General features: G+C 46.6%; 1 protein-coding gene across 1 annotated transcript; it reads right to left on the reverse strand.

Moving 5' to 3' along the window:
* Positions 1–9,834: 9,834 nt before the first annotated feature.
* Positions 9,835–10,758, reverse strand: LOC705310 (elongation factor 1-delta). The gene has a single exon (XM_001097290.5). The coding sequence runs from the start codon at positions 10,686–10,688 to the stop codon at positions 9,915–9,917; it is 774 nt and encodes a 257-aa protein (XP_001097290.2). The 5' UTR covers positions 10,689–10,758; the 3' UTR covers positions 9,835–9,914.
* Between the last annotated feature and the right edge of the window lie 5,769 nt (positions 10,759–16,527).

Genomic DNA, 16,527 nt, shown 5'->3' on the forward strand with positions numbered 1-16,527 from the left:
ATTCCCCAAAACAATTATAGCTAATATTTACTGAACATTTAGTACAGGTAAGTAACTTGGCTAAACTCTTATTAGCATATTTAATGCCTTCAACAACCCACAGTGCTATGTGTAATTATCCCATGTAAGAATGCCCTCTTGGCCTGGCGCAGTGGCTCACACCTGTAATCCCAGCACTTTGGGAGGCTGAGGAGGGCAGATCACCTGAGGTCAGGAATTCCAGACCAGCCTGGCCAACATGGCAAAACCCCGTCTCCACTAAAAATACAAAAATGAAGCTGGTGCGGTGGTTCACGCCTGTAATCTAGTACTTTGGGAGGCTGAGGCGGGCAGATCACCTGAGGTCAGGAGTTCGAGACCAGCCTGACCAACACGGAGAAACTCCTGTCTCTACTAAAAATACAAAATTAGCCAGCCGTGCTGGAGCATGCCTGTAATCCCAGCTACTCGGGAAGGTGTGGCAAGAGAATCGCTTGAACCTGGGAGGTGGAGGTTGTGGTGAGCCAAGATCGTGACATTGCACCCCAGTCTGAGCAACAAGAGCGAAACTCCATCTAAAAAAGAAAAAATTAGCTGGGCGTGGCAGGCGGATCACGAGGTTGGGAGTTCGAGACCAGGCTGGCCAATATGATGAGACCCCGTCTCTATTAAAAATACAAAAATTTGCTGGGCATGGTGGCGCGCACCTGTAGTCCTAGCTACTAGGGAGGCTGAGGCAGAAGAATCGCTTGAATCTGAGAGGTGGAGGTTGCAGGGAGCCATGATCATGCCACTACACTCCAGCCTGGGCAACGGCGAGATTCCATCTCAAAAAAAAAAAAAAAAAGAAAGAAAGAAAGAAAGAAAGAAAGAAAGAAATTAGCTGGGTGTGGTGGCACACACCTGTAATCCCAGATACTCGGGAGACTGAGGCAGGAGAATCACTTGAAGCCAGGAGACGGAGGCTGCAGTGAGCCAAGATCACACCACTGCACCCCAGCCTGGGCAACAGGAGTGAAGCTCTGTCTCAGGAAAAAAAAAAAAAAAAAAAAAAAAGGGCCGGGCGCGGTGGCTCAAGCCTGTAATCCCAGCATTTTGGGAGGCCGAGACGGGCGGATCACTAGGTCAGGAAATCGAGACCATCCTGGCTAACATGGTGAAACCCCGTCTCTACTAAAAATACAAAAAACTAGCGGAGCGAGGTGGCGGGCGCCTGTAGTCCCAGCTACTCGAGAGGCTGAGGCAGGAGAATGGCGGGAACCCGGGAGGGGGAGCTTGCAGTGAGCTGAGATCCGGCCACTGCACTCCAGCCTGGGTGACAGAGCGAGACTCCGTCTCAAAAAAAAAAAAAGAAAAAAAAAAAAAGAATACCCTCTTCTCCAGTGCCTGGCACACTAGTAAAGGGTCAGTATGGTTGTTGCTTTAGGATGGAGGACTAAAACTTCTTTCAAGTTCAAATAGGTGATTTCCAAAATCAATGCCAATTCTGAAACTGCTACTACTTATTTTTCAGGCAGTGAAAACCCCTTTCTGGATGATTCTAAGGCAGAACTTGGCTCACACTCTCAATGTTGCCACTGATATTAACCCGAAAAGCCTAAGATAAAACAAAATCAGAAGCCACTGAGTCTATGTATGCTCATAGTAGAAAGGCATTCATTCGTTCTATCAGCAAACAGGTCGAGTGCCTCCTGCTTCCAGGTCAAATTTTCTGACCCTCCTCCAACAAAAACTAGCTTTCAAGAGGGCTCAGGCTGTCACAGGGATTGACATTCTTTGCAGTAAGTACTACAGTATCGACCCTGAAATTTTTATCCTTGCAAGTTGAGTTTCATGAATGTTTATCAAATGTCTTGGTTCTAGGTGAAAAAAGTCTATTTTTTTTCTATGTGCTAGTCTGCCCTTATGATACCCTTATAAAAGAACTTGTCTTTAAGTCATAATTTAAATGTTTACCAAAAATTTAAAATTAACACCTGTCCATAGTACAATACTCAGAAGACTCAATGGTCTCAGATGAAAACTGTCTCCCCCCATCCCCGTTCCCTCTCTCTCCATTCCCTTCCTTAGGCTGGGTGATCGCTATTACGATTACCACTATACTATGCTTACACATTCATATCTTCATTTATGTGGGTCTTCTTGTTTAAAAACACAAAGGCATGTCTATACACATTTTCCTGGGCTTTGCTTTATTTCACTTATCTCAGAGCTGGTACATAAATTGCAGCTTTGCTCTTTTTAACGGTGGCAGGCCATTCCTCTGAAAGATGGCCTCTAATTTATTTCACCAGCCCCTGGTTTTGCGGCTCAGGATGGGAAAAAGGAAGTCTGAGTGAGTCGCATTGATGTTACTAGGAATTCCCACGCTGCCCATCTCCCGAAGTGTTAGGCGGTAACGTCGCCTCATCGCGCTTCAATGGATTGTCGCGAAGTTGCAATTCGGCCCCAAGGCGACCCGCACTTCCACCCGCACACAAAGGCGGGTCGCAGCCCCGCAGGCGGGGACAGGGCCAGCAAGGGGCGTGGACCCTCGGTGCCACCGCCTCTGGCAGCCCCGCGTGTGGGAGCCTCGGGTCGGGCCGCCATCTTGTGCTGCGGCCACCGCCCCCGCCAGGAGACACCTGGCAACTCCGCCCGGCCATCTTTTACGATAAACCTTCGCTGCAACCGCTGCGTCACATCACTGCGTCTCCGAGGGACAGGAAAGCCTCTCCGCGTTTGGTGAAGCTTTAGGGGAAGCAGTCATCCTGTCGTCTAGTACGGCAAAATCCTCCATTGCCGTAGCCGTTCGGCTGACGTGACGAGGGAGGCGCAGGCCAACACGGCGACTCCGCGCCCTCTGGCGGCAGTGCCGGAGCAGCGGCGCTGTCTTTGACCTATTGGTGATTCGGCTTCCGGGACCGCTCGGCGGCTGTGAAAGCAGACCTGGGGCGAGGTGGGGTCGCTTCCTGGGACTGGGTCTGAGCTTGCGCAGTGAGCGATGTGGGGGGTCATGGCCTGGCGTGGGTGCGTGGACGGGTGGGGCTGCTGGATTTGGTGCTGGAAAGCTGGGGAAATAAGCATGCATTTAAGAAGGGTGGGCTGGGTTCGCTGCCTAAAGCCGGTAATTCCAGCACTTTAGGAGGCCGAGGCAGGCAGATCACGAGGTCAGGGGTTCGAGACTAGCCTGGCCAACATGGCGAAACCCCGTCTCTAGTAAAAATACAAAAATTAGCCTGCGTGGTGGCATATGTAATCCCAGCTACATGGGAGGCTGAGGCAAGAGAATTTCTTGAACCCAGGAGGCAGAGGTTGCAGTGAGCCGAGATTGTGCCACTGCACTCCAGCCTGTGCGACAACGCGACATTCCGCCCCCTGCCCAAAAAAAAAAGCCGGGCTCGGTGACTTACTCCCGTAATCCCAGTACTTTGGGAGGCCGAGGCAAGGCGGATCACCTGAGGTCGGGAGTTTGAGAACAGCTTCACCAACGTGGAGAACCCCCACCCCATCTCTACTAAAAATACAAAATTAGCCGTGCATGGTGGCGCATGCCTGTAATCCCAGCTACTCAGGAGGCTGAGGCAGGAGAATTGCTTGAACCCAGGAGGCGGAGGTTGCAGTGAGCCGAGATCGCGCCATTGCACTCCAGCCTGGGCAACAAGAGCGAAACTTTGTCTCTCTCTCTCTCTGACACACACACACACACACACACACACACACACACACACACACACGCCTCCTGTGGTCTCACTTGGTCCTTTTTGTGACAGTGCCATTGTTACCATTTACAGGGGAGGAATGGAAGCTCACCGTTGAGCCTCTCACTTGCCCACTTTGCCAAACCCTGGTACGGATGGGATTAGAGCCCCTTGTCTTTCGTGAAATGAGACAAAAACGCTTACTCTGGGGGATTGTTGGAAGGATTAAAATGAGTATTCAAATTACAATGCTGGATTCTTAATAGTGTCCTCTGTTAATAAGAATAATAATAATAATATAGTAGCAACAGTCACGTAGTCTTTACAGTCACAGGCGCGTATGTGTAGATGGGTTCTCTGTATTAGTCAGGTTGGTCTCCAACTCCTGGCCTCAGGCTATCCTCGCATCTCTTCTTCCCTTAGTGCTGGGATTACAGATGTGAACCACTGCACCCGCCTGCAGTTTTTACTGCAACTCTGTGAGGTGGTTGGTACTAGCATTCCCTTTTGACAAATAAGGACACTGAGGAAAGCAGAAGTAACTTGGTTTGGCTGAGGTCACAGAACAGCTGTAGCAATTCCTGGGTGATGTGGAGTGGAAGGCTCTGGCCTTTAACTGCTACACATTGTCTTTGGTAACAAGGCCCTGCCTGAAGTATATTCTGGCTTCTAGAGGTTGCAAGGAAATGGACCACTCGTCAGTTCTTGCAGCCTCCTTATAATCTACAGTGGGACGTCGCAAAGGAAGGCCTAGTAGGAAAACAAAGAGAAGAGGGTTGGAAGAAGAGAAGGATTGGGACTCAGAAGTTATGAGGGAATGGACTAGAAAGGATAGAAACAAAGCTCTTGGCCAGGTGCAGTGGCTCACACCTGTAATCCCAGCAGTTTGAGAGGGCGAGATGGGTGAATCAACTGAGGTCAGAAGTTCTAGGCCAGCCTGGCCAACATGGCGAAACCCCATCTCTACTAAAAATACAAAAAAAAAAAAAAAAAAAAGAGAGAGAGAAAAAATGGGCAGGGAGCAGTGGCTCACGCCTGTAATCCCAGCATTTTGGGAGGCTGAGGTGGGCGGATCACCTGAGGTCAGGAGTTTGAGACCAGCCTGGCCAACATGGAGAAACCCCATCTCTACTAAAAATACAAAATTAGCCGGACATGGTGGTGCATGCCCGTAATCCCAGCTACTCGGGAGGCTGCGTCATGAGAATCACCTGAACCCAGGAGGCGGAGGTCGCAATGAGCTGAGATTGCGCCGTTGCACTCTAGCCTGGACAACAAAAGTGAAAGTCCATCTTAAAAAAAAAAAAAATTATTTGTGCTTAGTGGCACACTCCTGTAATCCCAGTTACTCAGGAGGCTGAGACAGGAGAATCGCTTGAACTTGGGGGGTGGGGTTGCAGTGAGCTGAGATTGTGCTACCGCACTCCAGCCTGGGTGACAGAGTCAGACTCTGTGTCAAAAAACAAAACAAAACAGAACAAAACTTAACCAGGGATTCACCGTGTTGCCCAGGCTGGTCTTGAACTCCTGACCTCAGGTGATTGGCCCGCCTCAGCCTCCCAAAGTGCTGGGATTACTGGCGTGAGCCAACGCGCCAGGCTCAATGGAAAACATTTTTCTAAAAAGAAGTGTTCTTATTTTATAAAGAAAAATAATTTTTGTGTAATTCAAAGTTTATTTAAAGATTATTTATGAAATGAAGTAAAAGAAATGAGTAAATAAGGGACATATAAAGTATGAATCAAAAAGTATTTGAGTCAAGTATCAATCAGTTTGGAAGTTTATTTTGCCAAGGTTAAGGACACACCTGGGAGACAGGTCTGTGTATTTCTCCAAAGATGAGTTTGGATTCCAAGTCTGGCATACTTTAAGTGTTATATCAGGAGCGTCTAACAACAAAGCCTGATATTTCAATAAGTGTCCTCCTGTCATCCACTGGTGTCCTTTAGCTTCTAAGGACTCCTTGTACTTGATGTGGGGTTAAAACCTCCAGATATTGTCCTAAAGCCAGTTTATTGGCTTCATCTACTAAAAGAGCAGTTGCTGCAACTGTCCTGAAGCATAAGAAAGTTGTGTGAGGAAACCAAAGTCCCTGAAGAACACCTTAGAGGATAGGTAAAATGCCCTCTGTGGGCTTGTCCATCTACCCTGTGACCATACAGTTTTGGGGTGACAGAGGCCCATTATAATGGGCCAAAACAGAATAAGCAGCCCAGAAGGAAGTTTGACCTGCCACAGTCAAGGGTTACCTGAGGCTCCTCCAGAGATATGGGTAGTTGTCTGATGGGAGCTGTGGTGGAAGGTCTTGGCCCTGTCACTCTTGGGCTTGCCTGGCTATTTTGTGGTTCTTTTTCTTTTTCTTTTTCTTTTTTTTGAGCCAGATTCTCACTCTGTTGCCCAGGCTGGAGTGCAGTGGCGTGATCTCAGCTCACTGCAACCTCCGCCTCCTGGGTTCAAGTGATTCTACTGCCTCAGCCCCTGGAGTAGCTGGGATTACAGATGCGTGCCACCACGCTGGGCTAATTTTTGTGTTTTTAGTAGAGACGGGGTTTTGCCATGTTGGCCAGGCTGGTCTCGAACTCTTGACCTCAGGTGATCCACCCACCTTGGCCTCCCAAAGTGCTGGGATTACAGGCATGAGCCACCATGACTGGCCTTGCCTGGCTATTTCAGCCATCACTGGTTCGAGTGCGGATGGCTCCATCTGGTGCACTGGGCAGTCCCTCTTCCAATGGCCAGTTTTCTTACGACGTGCACACTGATTCATGCCCAAGGCACGGTGACTGGAACACCCAGCTTTGGGCTTCCTGCCTTTCCACTTCCCTTGTTCAGTCCAAGAGCAAGGAGGGCAACCCCATATGGGAGGTGAGCTTAAGCCTGCAGCCAAGAGCTGCACCTTGTGGGAGGTCCTTCTTGCTCTTTCCGCTTCCTCTGCTTTGTCCCTATTATTAAAAACTAAAAATGCCGTATCCAAAGCTGTTCCATAGGAGTTTGGGGACCCATAACTGCTTTTTGTAGTTTCCTACGGGTATCAGGGGCAGACTGGGTTATAAAATGTACTCCCAAAAGGGTTTGTCCTTCCCTTGAGGCAGGATCAGTGTTACTGTAGTTTCTGATAGCCTCAACGAAACACTCTTGAAACAAAACTGGATTCTCATCTTTACCCTGAGAAACTTCCTTAACCTTTTCAGAGTTAACAGGCTTTTTCATCCCTTCCAACAAACAAGTGACCATATGATCTCTCCTCCCCAAGTCCTCACTGCCCCTTTGATAGTTCCACTCTGGGTCTTGATCTGGAACTGCTATACCTCCTGCCTGATATATATAATGGTTTGGGTTGTGAGCCAATACCTCGTCTGCATGGGTCCTAGCTGTCCCCAAAATGTGTTCTTTCTCTTCCACTGTACAAAGCAGAGACAACAAGACATGCAGATCCTGCCAAGTTAAACTATAGGTTGGAGTTAATTTCTCCAACTCATCTATGAATTTTCCTGGATCTTCAGAAAAAGACCAAACTTCTCTTTATATAGAGCCACATTAGGCAGAAAAGGGAACGTGTACTCTCACAGTGCCTTCTTCCCCATTTGCCACCTCTTTAAGTGGACAAAGGTTTCCTGTTGGAGGTTGATAGGAGGCTCCACTATGAGTGGTACTTGCTGGGCTAAGTTCCTCAGGGAGTGGTGGGTACAGAGTGGGACTAGACGGGTAAGAAGGAGGGAATGAAGGGTTCTCAGTACAGCTTTCGGGTGGACTAGAAAGAGAAATGACCAATGCATTGAACCTTCATAGCTGACAGAAGGAAGTTCTGCTCCACCCAGAAATGCCTGCTGTCCTTCATGGTCACCAGAAATATGTTACAGGACAGGAGTCCCCATCCAGGCCCCAAGAGAGGGTTCTTGGATCTTGTGAAAGAAAGAATTCAGGGCGAGTCCGTAGTGCAAAGTAAAAGCAAGTTTATTAAGAAAGTAGCCGGGCGCGGTGGCTCACGCCTGTAATCCCAGCACTTTGGGAGGCCGAGGCGGGCGGATCACAAGGTCAGGAGATCGAGACCACGGTGAAACCCCGTCTCTACTAAAAATACAAAAAATTAGCCGGGCGCGGTTGTGGGCGCCTGTAGTCCCAGCTACTCGGGAGGCTGAGGCAGGAGAATGGTGTGAACCCGGGAGGCGGAGCTTGCAGTGAGCCGAGATCGCACCACTGCACTCCAGCCTGGGCGACAGAGCGAGACTCCGTCTCAAAAAAAAAAAAAAAAAAAAAAAAAAGAAAGTAGTGAGCCCAGTGGCAGTGGCTCACACCTGTAATCCCAGCACTTTGGGAGGCCAAGGTGGGTAGATCACATGAGGTTGGGAGTTTGAGACCAGCCTGACCAACATGGAGAAACCCCGTCTCTACTAAAAATAAAAAATTAGCCGGGCATGGTGGTGCATGCCTGCAATCCCAGCTACTAGGGAGGTTGAAGCAGGAGAATCGCTTGAACCCAGGAAGTGGAGGTTGTGGTGAGCTGAGATCGTGACATTGCACTCCAGCCTGGGCAACAAGAGTGAAACTGTGCCTTAAATTAAAAAAAAAAAAAAAAAAAAAGGAGTCACTCTGGTTTGAACGCCTCTGACACTATCACTAAGTAAAGGAGAATTTATAATAAAGGAAAATTTACATCCTGTCTTTAAAGTGGCAAAGGAAGGAGGAGGATAGAAAGACCTTTTTTCTTTGTCCTGCTCTAGGCCAAGAGGGAAGGCAGAGAGCTCCCCTACATGTTCCTTATCTTTAATTCAAAATCCTTTATGTTTCGGGGAAAAATATTCTGGCTTCCTTCAATGACCATGCTAATAATGTCTATTTTGTAGCCTTTTTCTGATAAATTCAACTTCTGTCACTCTCCCAGGCAATTTCCTCCTCGTTTGTTTTCTTCCAGTGGATCATGAATACATTCCTGTTTCTTTGTATACCTTGTATTTCCTCAGAAATTGGACATTTTGGATAATATGTTGTAGGAATTCTGGGTCTTGACCTGCCTCCCCTTTAGGGTTTAATTATTTTCTTTTGTATTTGTTTAGTGACTTACTGGATTTTTTTTTTTTTTTGTCTGAGACAGAGTCTTGCTCTGTCCCCCAGGCTGGAGTGCAGTTATGCAATCTCAGTTTACTGCAACGTCCGCCTCCTGGTTTCTCCTGCCTCAGGCTCCCAAGTTGCTAGGATTACAGGCGCCTGCCATTACACCTGGCTAATTTTTGTAGTTTTAATGTAGCAGGACTAGCTGCAGACAAAACCTCTCAGACACTGAGTTGTAGAAGGAAGGGCTTTATTCAGCTGGGAGCATCAGCAAGCTACTGTCTTAAAATCTGAGCTCCTGGAGTGCACAATTTCTGTCCCTTTCAAGGGCTCACAACACTAAAGATTTCACATGAAAGGATTGTGATTGATTTGAGTGAGCAGCAGTACGTGACGGGGGCTGCATGCGCCGGTGGTCAGAGTGAAACAGAACAGAGCAGGGAATTTCACAGTGTTCTTTTATACAATGCTGGGAATCTATGGATAACATTGGTTTCAACCCAGTCATGAGTTGGTTTTTAACTACTAGGTTTAGGCCAGGTTTTGGGTCTGGCACCAGGCTGCCTATCTTTGGTTTCACTTCCTTGTTTTTTCTTAAAACAGGTACTGAGTATCAAACAGTATAAAACAATATGAGAGGATCTCTCTCTTCCCCATTTCCCCCCTTTGAGACTCTCACTTTTTGTTAGTGGGAGTTCTCACTCTTATTTTTGCTACTTGTGTCTTTTTGTGCAATAGATTGATAGTGATCCATATAGTACACTTGCGCTGAAGCATTTTGGTAAACTAAGGTAGCGATGAAGCTTTTTTTAAAAAATCATTTGAAGAAGTACAGGTAGCAAACAAGGGAACAGTAAGCAGGTTCTTATTACTATTATAACTTTTATTATAAGAGTTTTGAATCCTCCTGGTGCTGGGAACTAATTTTTAAACATGGCTTCAGGGTGGAATTCGTGCTACACTTATACGGGCACATGCATCAGTTTTGCCATATTTTTAATTCTGTCTTTAACTACTTGCCTTTGATTATCTATGTGTAGACAGTAATTAGTAAGGTTAAATTTCTTATAGATCTCTCTTTCAGCTGCTAGCAAGTAGTCGAGAGCCAATCTATTTTGATAGATAGCATTTTTTTTTTTTTTTTTTGCCGGTCTCAGTCTTTAATCGTGGCAGGGCCTCAGGCACGCGCGCGCACACACTCAGGCTTCAGATCTTGTTGAAAGCTGCGATATCGACACTCTGCACGTGCTCCTCAAACTTGGTGATCTCCTCCTCCAGCAAGTCTGTCCCCACCTTGTCGTCCTCCACCACACACTGAATCTGTAGCTTCCAGATACCGTAGCCCACGGGCACCAGCTTGGAAGCCCCCCAGACCAGCCCGTCCAGCTGGATAGATTGCACACAGGCCTCCAGCTGGGCCATGTCCGTCTCATCGTCCCAAGGCTTGACATCCAGCAGGATGGAGGACTTGGCCACCAGTGCAGGCTTCTTGGCCTTCTTCTCCGCGTACTGCCGCAGCCGTTCCTCCCGCAGCTGTGCCGCCTCCTTGTCCTCCTCCTCATTGTCGCTGCCAAACAGGTCAGTGTCATCATCCTCGTCATCCTCTGCTGGTGTGGCTGGCTTCTTGGCCGGGGGCTCCACTTGGCGCATGGGAGACACGTGCTGGGTCTGCGGGGCCGTGGCCTGGTGGCCAGGCGAGCTCTTCTCCAGCACGTTCAGCCGGGCCTCCAGCTTGGAGATGGCCTGCTGCAGCTCCTGTACCACGCCACGCAGGCTCTGGTTCTCCACTTCCAAACTGGCAATCCGGACGACAAGCTCGCTGTGGTCTCCGCTGGGGCCGCTGGAGGCCCCGGGGCCTGAGGTCTGGCGGGAGGCACCGGCCACAGGCCCGTTCATCTGCTCGTAGAATCTCCTTTCTGCATCGTCATATTTGAAGTTGTCAAACCAGATCTTCTCATGTACTAGGAAGTTTGTAGCCATTTTTACGCCAGCCAAGGATGCGGCGACCAGGGAGGAGGAATCGGCGGACACGGGATGCCTGAGGAAAGGGCGATAGATAGCATTTCTTATCTGAGTTTCTTGCCGGGCCAGAATAGTCAAGGCTTGACCGGTTTTATTAGTGATGATTTTTAAACCAGTTTGTAACCATATGATTTGGTTGAGCATGTAAATGGGGGTCCAGTATCCCCATGAGCCATCTTATGTCTAAGTGGCAGGCCTATAGTACTGTATAATTTTTTAGGAGGTCATTTATCATCTTTTTAATTACCTATGGCTATGCTTCGTTTTCCACAGGAAGCATAGACTGGGAAGCCCAGGAGTTTGCCTGTTTTTTACGGGCAGTAGGAATAAAGATGGTTTAATAGTGCCAATAACATAACTACCTGTGCACTGGTCAGGCAGCTTAGCGTAGGCTCTATGTCTACATATCTAGTATAACCTGGTGGGGGCAGTCCAGTCCCAGTGGAATTCTGGGCCCAGAATTGGAAATTTACTGAATGGATCTCTTTCTGTGTAATTGGAACTCCACCATGTAACTGTTTTCTTTGGTACCATTGTACAGTTTTTGCCCCAGATAACTAAGTCATCTTACAGAATGAGTGAATTTTTTCCTTTTTCTAGCTATACGATATTGTCCAATAATTGAGAGTTTTAGAACCTGGAGATGATTAGGGTGATTCTTTTGGGCCAGGAATTAATCAGGAACTGGGTTTGTAGGCACTAATTCTCGGGCTTCTTATGGCCATTGATCTCTGATTATAGTTTCTCCACAAACATAACATGAAGTGACATTTAGAGACTGGGCTACATGCTCGGCTAATTGCAAAAACAAATTTCTGGTTTTTCCTGTAGTCTCTGGTACTGGCACATTTAGTTTATCATAGAAAGTCTGAAATACTGGTTCCGGAGAGAGTTTATGAACCTCCTCTTTTACTAAGATGTTTGTTCTAGGACCTAGTCCTTTCCTATTGATGCCCAGAGATACGTGTTCTCCTTTTTTTACCTTGGGTTTAAGGGATTTGTAATTGTTAATTTTAAGGGGTTGCAGCTTCCACTCGTACAGGAGGGGCTGTCTTCCCCTTTTTGGAGCTAAACAGGATCTTTTTTTTTTTTTTTTTTTTTTTTTTTTTTTTTTTTTTTTTTTTGAGATGGAGTCTCGCTCTGTCGCCCGAGTTGGAGTGCAGTGGCCGGATCTCAGCTCACTGCAAGCTCCGCCTCCCGGGTTTACGCCATTCTCCTGCCTCAGCCTCCTGAGTAGCTGGGACTACAGGCGCCCGCCACCTCGCCCGGCTAGTTTTTTGTATTTTTTTTTAGTAGAGACGGGGTTTCACCGTATTAGCCAGGATGGTCTTGATCTCCTGACCTCGTGATCCGCCCGTCTCGGCCTCCCAGAGTGCTGGGATTACAGGCTTGAGCCACCGCGCCCGGCCTAAACAGGATCTTTTTCATCCTTTTTCTAAGTAGTCTACATGACACAAGACCAGTAATTACACACATTTGTACATTAGCTTAATTCATGGCAGATATACTTATTTCCTGCTGTGTAAACTTTCTTTTTTTATTTAAAGAACTGCATTTTATTCTATGCTGATTGCTATTGATAGTGCTACAAGCATTATATTTTAGGGTTATGTGCTTGGAGACCCTTCTTTCTTTTGTCCTAGCTATTACTTTACTTGTGTCGCCTAGAAAAGGACCAGTCCTTGATTTTATTTTAAAAACTTTGATCATGGGCGGCTTAAAATGGGTCATAACACACATCAGGTTGGTTATTTCCTGGGCTACGTACCTTGGATAGAATAGCATTATACAAACATGTTTCTTTTAGAGTCCTGGTACACTTATAACAACCATAAAATAATAGGACTGTAGCAATCTTTTGTCCTACCTCAGTGACCTGATGTATACACTGGGAACAGCCCTCAGTCTGAGGAAGGTCAGTTGAAGTACTTAGTGTACAAGTCCAAATTTTAAGGAAAATGAGTCCTGCAATGAGTTCCTCACGTTTCAGCCATGCATGGACCAGTCAGCTTCCGGGTGTGACTGGAGCAGGGCTTGTCGTCTTCTTCAGAGGCACTTTGCAGGGGTTGGCGAAGCTGCTCCCACCCACGTACAGCGCTCAGTCTACTGATGTTTAAGGATGGTCTTGGAGGTTGGGCCGACTAGAATAAACTGAGTCCAATGCTTTTACACAGTTATGTTTAACTGGGCTCTCTGATACCAGGAGCAAGGTGGTGGGGTTTAGGGTGTTGCAAACTTCAGTGGTTATGTGGGGATTTTCACGGAGCAAGCTTTGGTATCTAGTTAGTCTAGCATTCATTAGCTAATGGTGTCCTTTGGTATTTATTAAAATTACCACAGCATGGGGGGACTTTATGTTTAGGTTTTGCCTAAGAGTTAGCTTATCTACTTCTTGTGCTAATAGGGCTGTTGCTGCCAGGGCTCTTGGACATGGGGGCCAGCCTTTGGAAACCCTGTCTAGTTGTTTTGAGAGATAGGCCACTGGCCTTGGCCAGGGACCTACAGTCTGGGTTAGAACTCCAACTGCTATTTTTTCGCTTTCTGACACATAGAGTGTAAAGAGTTTTGTCAGGTCAGGTAGCCTCAGGGCTGGGGCAGACATGAGTTTTTCTTTTTAACTCATGAAAAGCTTGTTGCTGTTGGTTGTAATAGATGTAGTTTAATCTACATTTTTATTGACTGTCATCTACCAAAATATTGACTTAAATCCTGTAACTATTTGATTTCAAGCTTTAAATTGATCTGGTATTCCTTGCAGGGCTCCAATTGCATCTAAATAGATGTGAGAGTTGAAAGACCTATAAGGGGCTTCTCTCGCTTTACGATGTCTTATTATTTTATTTTATTTTTTCCTGTGGTTGATGAAATGCCAGGGTGAAAGGGATAGCCAAATGGACTAAAGCACAAGTGCCACTGTAGTTATTCGGCAGAGTGCCAAGTAAAGGTCCACCGCAATACCACCACACATCCTCTCGGGGATGAACAAGGGCTGACTGATTGAAAAGCTCTTGAAAATTCTTAAGCTCACTTCATCCCTTCAGGTCTCCAAGGAATGCTAAGTTTCCTCTCTGCTGTGAGAGACACAAAACGAACTTAGTGTTGGGAGATGGAAGCTGGATGGCCCTCGGGGGCTGACCCGCAGGGACTTTGGGATATAGCAGAGAGAGCCTGGCATGACTTATTACTCCAGGCTGTAGAATCCTGGAAAAAAGCTACCATGCAGCCTACGCCTGGTTAACTGGAGGACCACCTTAGTGGAAGGGGGACAATCAGGGCCTCTGGCCTGCCATGGGCACAAACATAACAATTGCTTTTGTTTAACATGCAGATGGAATATTTGATCCATTTTAACCAGGCATTTGCATCTGGTATGCTTTTTTTTTTTTTTTTTTTTTTTAAGATGGAGTCTCGCTCTGTCCCCCTGGCTGGAGTGCAGTGGCGCGATCTCGGCTCACTGCAAGCTCCGCCTCCTGGGTTCCCGCCATTCTCCTGCCTCAGCCTCCCGAGTAGCTGGGACTACAGGCACCTGCAACCGCGCCCAGCTAATTTTTTGTATTTTTAGTAGAGATGGGGTTTCACTGTGGTCTCGATCTCCTGACCTTGTGATCCGCCTGCCTCGGCCTCCCAAAGTACTGGGATTACAGGTGTGAGCCACCGTGCCCAGCCTGGTATGCTGTCTTAATTGCCAAAGTTTGTTTTAAGTTCTTAACTTCTATGATCCTCTAGTAAAATAAATGTTTCCTTTAGCACCTATCTTTATTAGTTTTTAGACCAAAGAAAGCTAAACACCATTTTATATTTAATAATGCTTCTTGTATGATTTTTTTTACCAGATAAGCTAAATTTTACCTTTATATTGGTGTGTTATTAATGTTAAACTTAATTTTAATAAAACCTTGTAGACATATTTATCCAATTTTTCATGTTTGACTATAAGATTTTATAGACTCTTTTTAACCTTTTATAATTTTTATTAAAGAGCAGGTTGATGCTTTAAGAAAAACCTGCTGCATTTTTTTTGTTTTTGTTTTTGTTTTTTTGTTTTGTTTTGATTTTTGTTTTTGAGACGGAGTCTCGCTCTGTCGCCCAGGCTGGAGTGCAGTGGCCGGATCTCAGCTCACTGCAAGCTCCACCTCCCAGGTTCATGCCATTCTCCTGCCTCAGCCTCCCAAGTAGCTGGGACTACAGGCGCCCGCCACCTCGCCCGGCTAGTTTTTTGTATTTTTTAGTAGAGACGGGGTTTCACCGGGTTAGCCAGGATGGTCTCGATCTCCTGACCTTGTGATCCACCCGTCTCGGCCTCCCAAAGTGCTGGGATTACAGGCTTGAGCCACCGCGCCCGGCCTGCCTGTCTTTCCTCTCGAAGTGTAAATCTCCCTTCCTTTCCCTTCCCTTCCCTTCCCTTCCCTTCCCTTCCCTTCCCTTCCCTCCCCTCCCCTCCCCTCCCCTCCCCTCCCCTTCCGTTCCCTCCTTTCTTTTTTGCTTGCTTGCCTTTCTTTTTTTCTTTCTCTGTCTCTCTTTTTCTTTCTTTCTTTCTTTTTCTTTTTTTTCTTTCTTTCTTTCTTTCTTTCTCTTTCTTTCCTTCCTTCCTTCCTTCCTTCCTTCCTTCCTTCCTTCCTTCCTTCCTTCCTTCCTTCCTTTCCTTTCCTTTCTTTCTTTCCTTTCTTTCTTTTCTTCTCTTTTTCTTTTTTGACAGTCTTGCTCTGTCGCCCAGGCTATAGTGTAATGGTGTGATGTCGGTTCACTGCAATCTCTGACTCCTGGGTTCAAGCAATTCTCATGCCTCAGCCTCCTGAGTAGCTGGAATTATAGGCGACCGCCACCATGTCCACTAATTTTTGTATTTTTGGTAGAGACAGGGTTTTGCCATGTTGGCCAGGCTGGTCTCAAACTCCTGACCTCAAGTTGTAGCAGGACGGGCCGCAGACAAAACCTCACAGACACCAAGTTGTAGAAGGAAGGGCTTTATTCAGCTGGGAGCATCGGCAAGCTACCGTCTCAAAATCTGAGCTTCCCGAGTGCACAATTTCTGTCCTTTTTAAGTGCTCACAACACTAAAGATATCACATGAAAGGGTCATGATTGATTTGAACAAGCAAGGGGTACATGACAGGGGCTGCATGCACCGGTGGTCAGAGAGAAACAGAACAGGGTCAGGAGTTTCACAATGTTCTTCTATACAATGTTAGGAACATTGGTTTCTAAGTCATGAGTTGATTTTTGACTACTGGGTTTAGGCCAGGCAGATCCGGGCCTGGTTCCGGGCCTGGTGCTCGGCTGCCTGTCTTTGGTTTTGCTTCATTGTTCTTCTTCTTCTTCTTATTATTTTCTAAGAACAGGTACTGAGGATAAAACAATATAAAACAATGTGAGAGGGTCTTTCTTTTTCCTCATTTCTCCTCTTTGAGACTTTCACTCATTTTGTTAGTGGGAGCCCTCACTCTCATTTTCATTATTTATGTTTTCTTGTGCAATAGATTGATAGTGACTTACGTAGTGTGCTTGTGCTGAAGCATTTTGGTGAACTAAAGTAGCGACAAATCTTTTTATCATCTGGAGAAGTACAGGTATCAGACAAGGGAGCAGTAAGCAGGTTCTTATTATTATTATTACTCCTATTATAAGAGTTTTAAATCATCTTATTGCAGGGAACTAATTTCTAAACATGGCTCTTGGATTAAGTCCGTGCCACACTTGCATGGGTACATGTGCCAGTTGTGTTATATCTTGATCACCTATGTGTAGACAACAATTAGTAAGGTTGAATTTTCTACAAACTCTTCCTTCAGCTGCTAGC

The sequence above is a fragment of the Macaca mulatta genome, chromosome 2 (genome assembly GCF_049350105.2).
Source record: "Macaca mulatta isolate MMU2019108-1 chromosome 2, T2T-MMU8v2.0, whole genome shotgun sequence".
NCBI lineage: Eukaryota > Metazoa > Chordata > Mammalia > Primates > Cercopithecidae > Macaca > Macaca mulatta.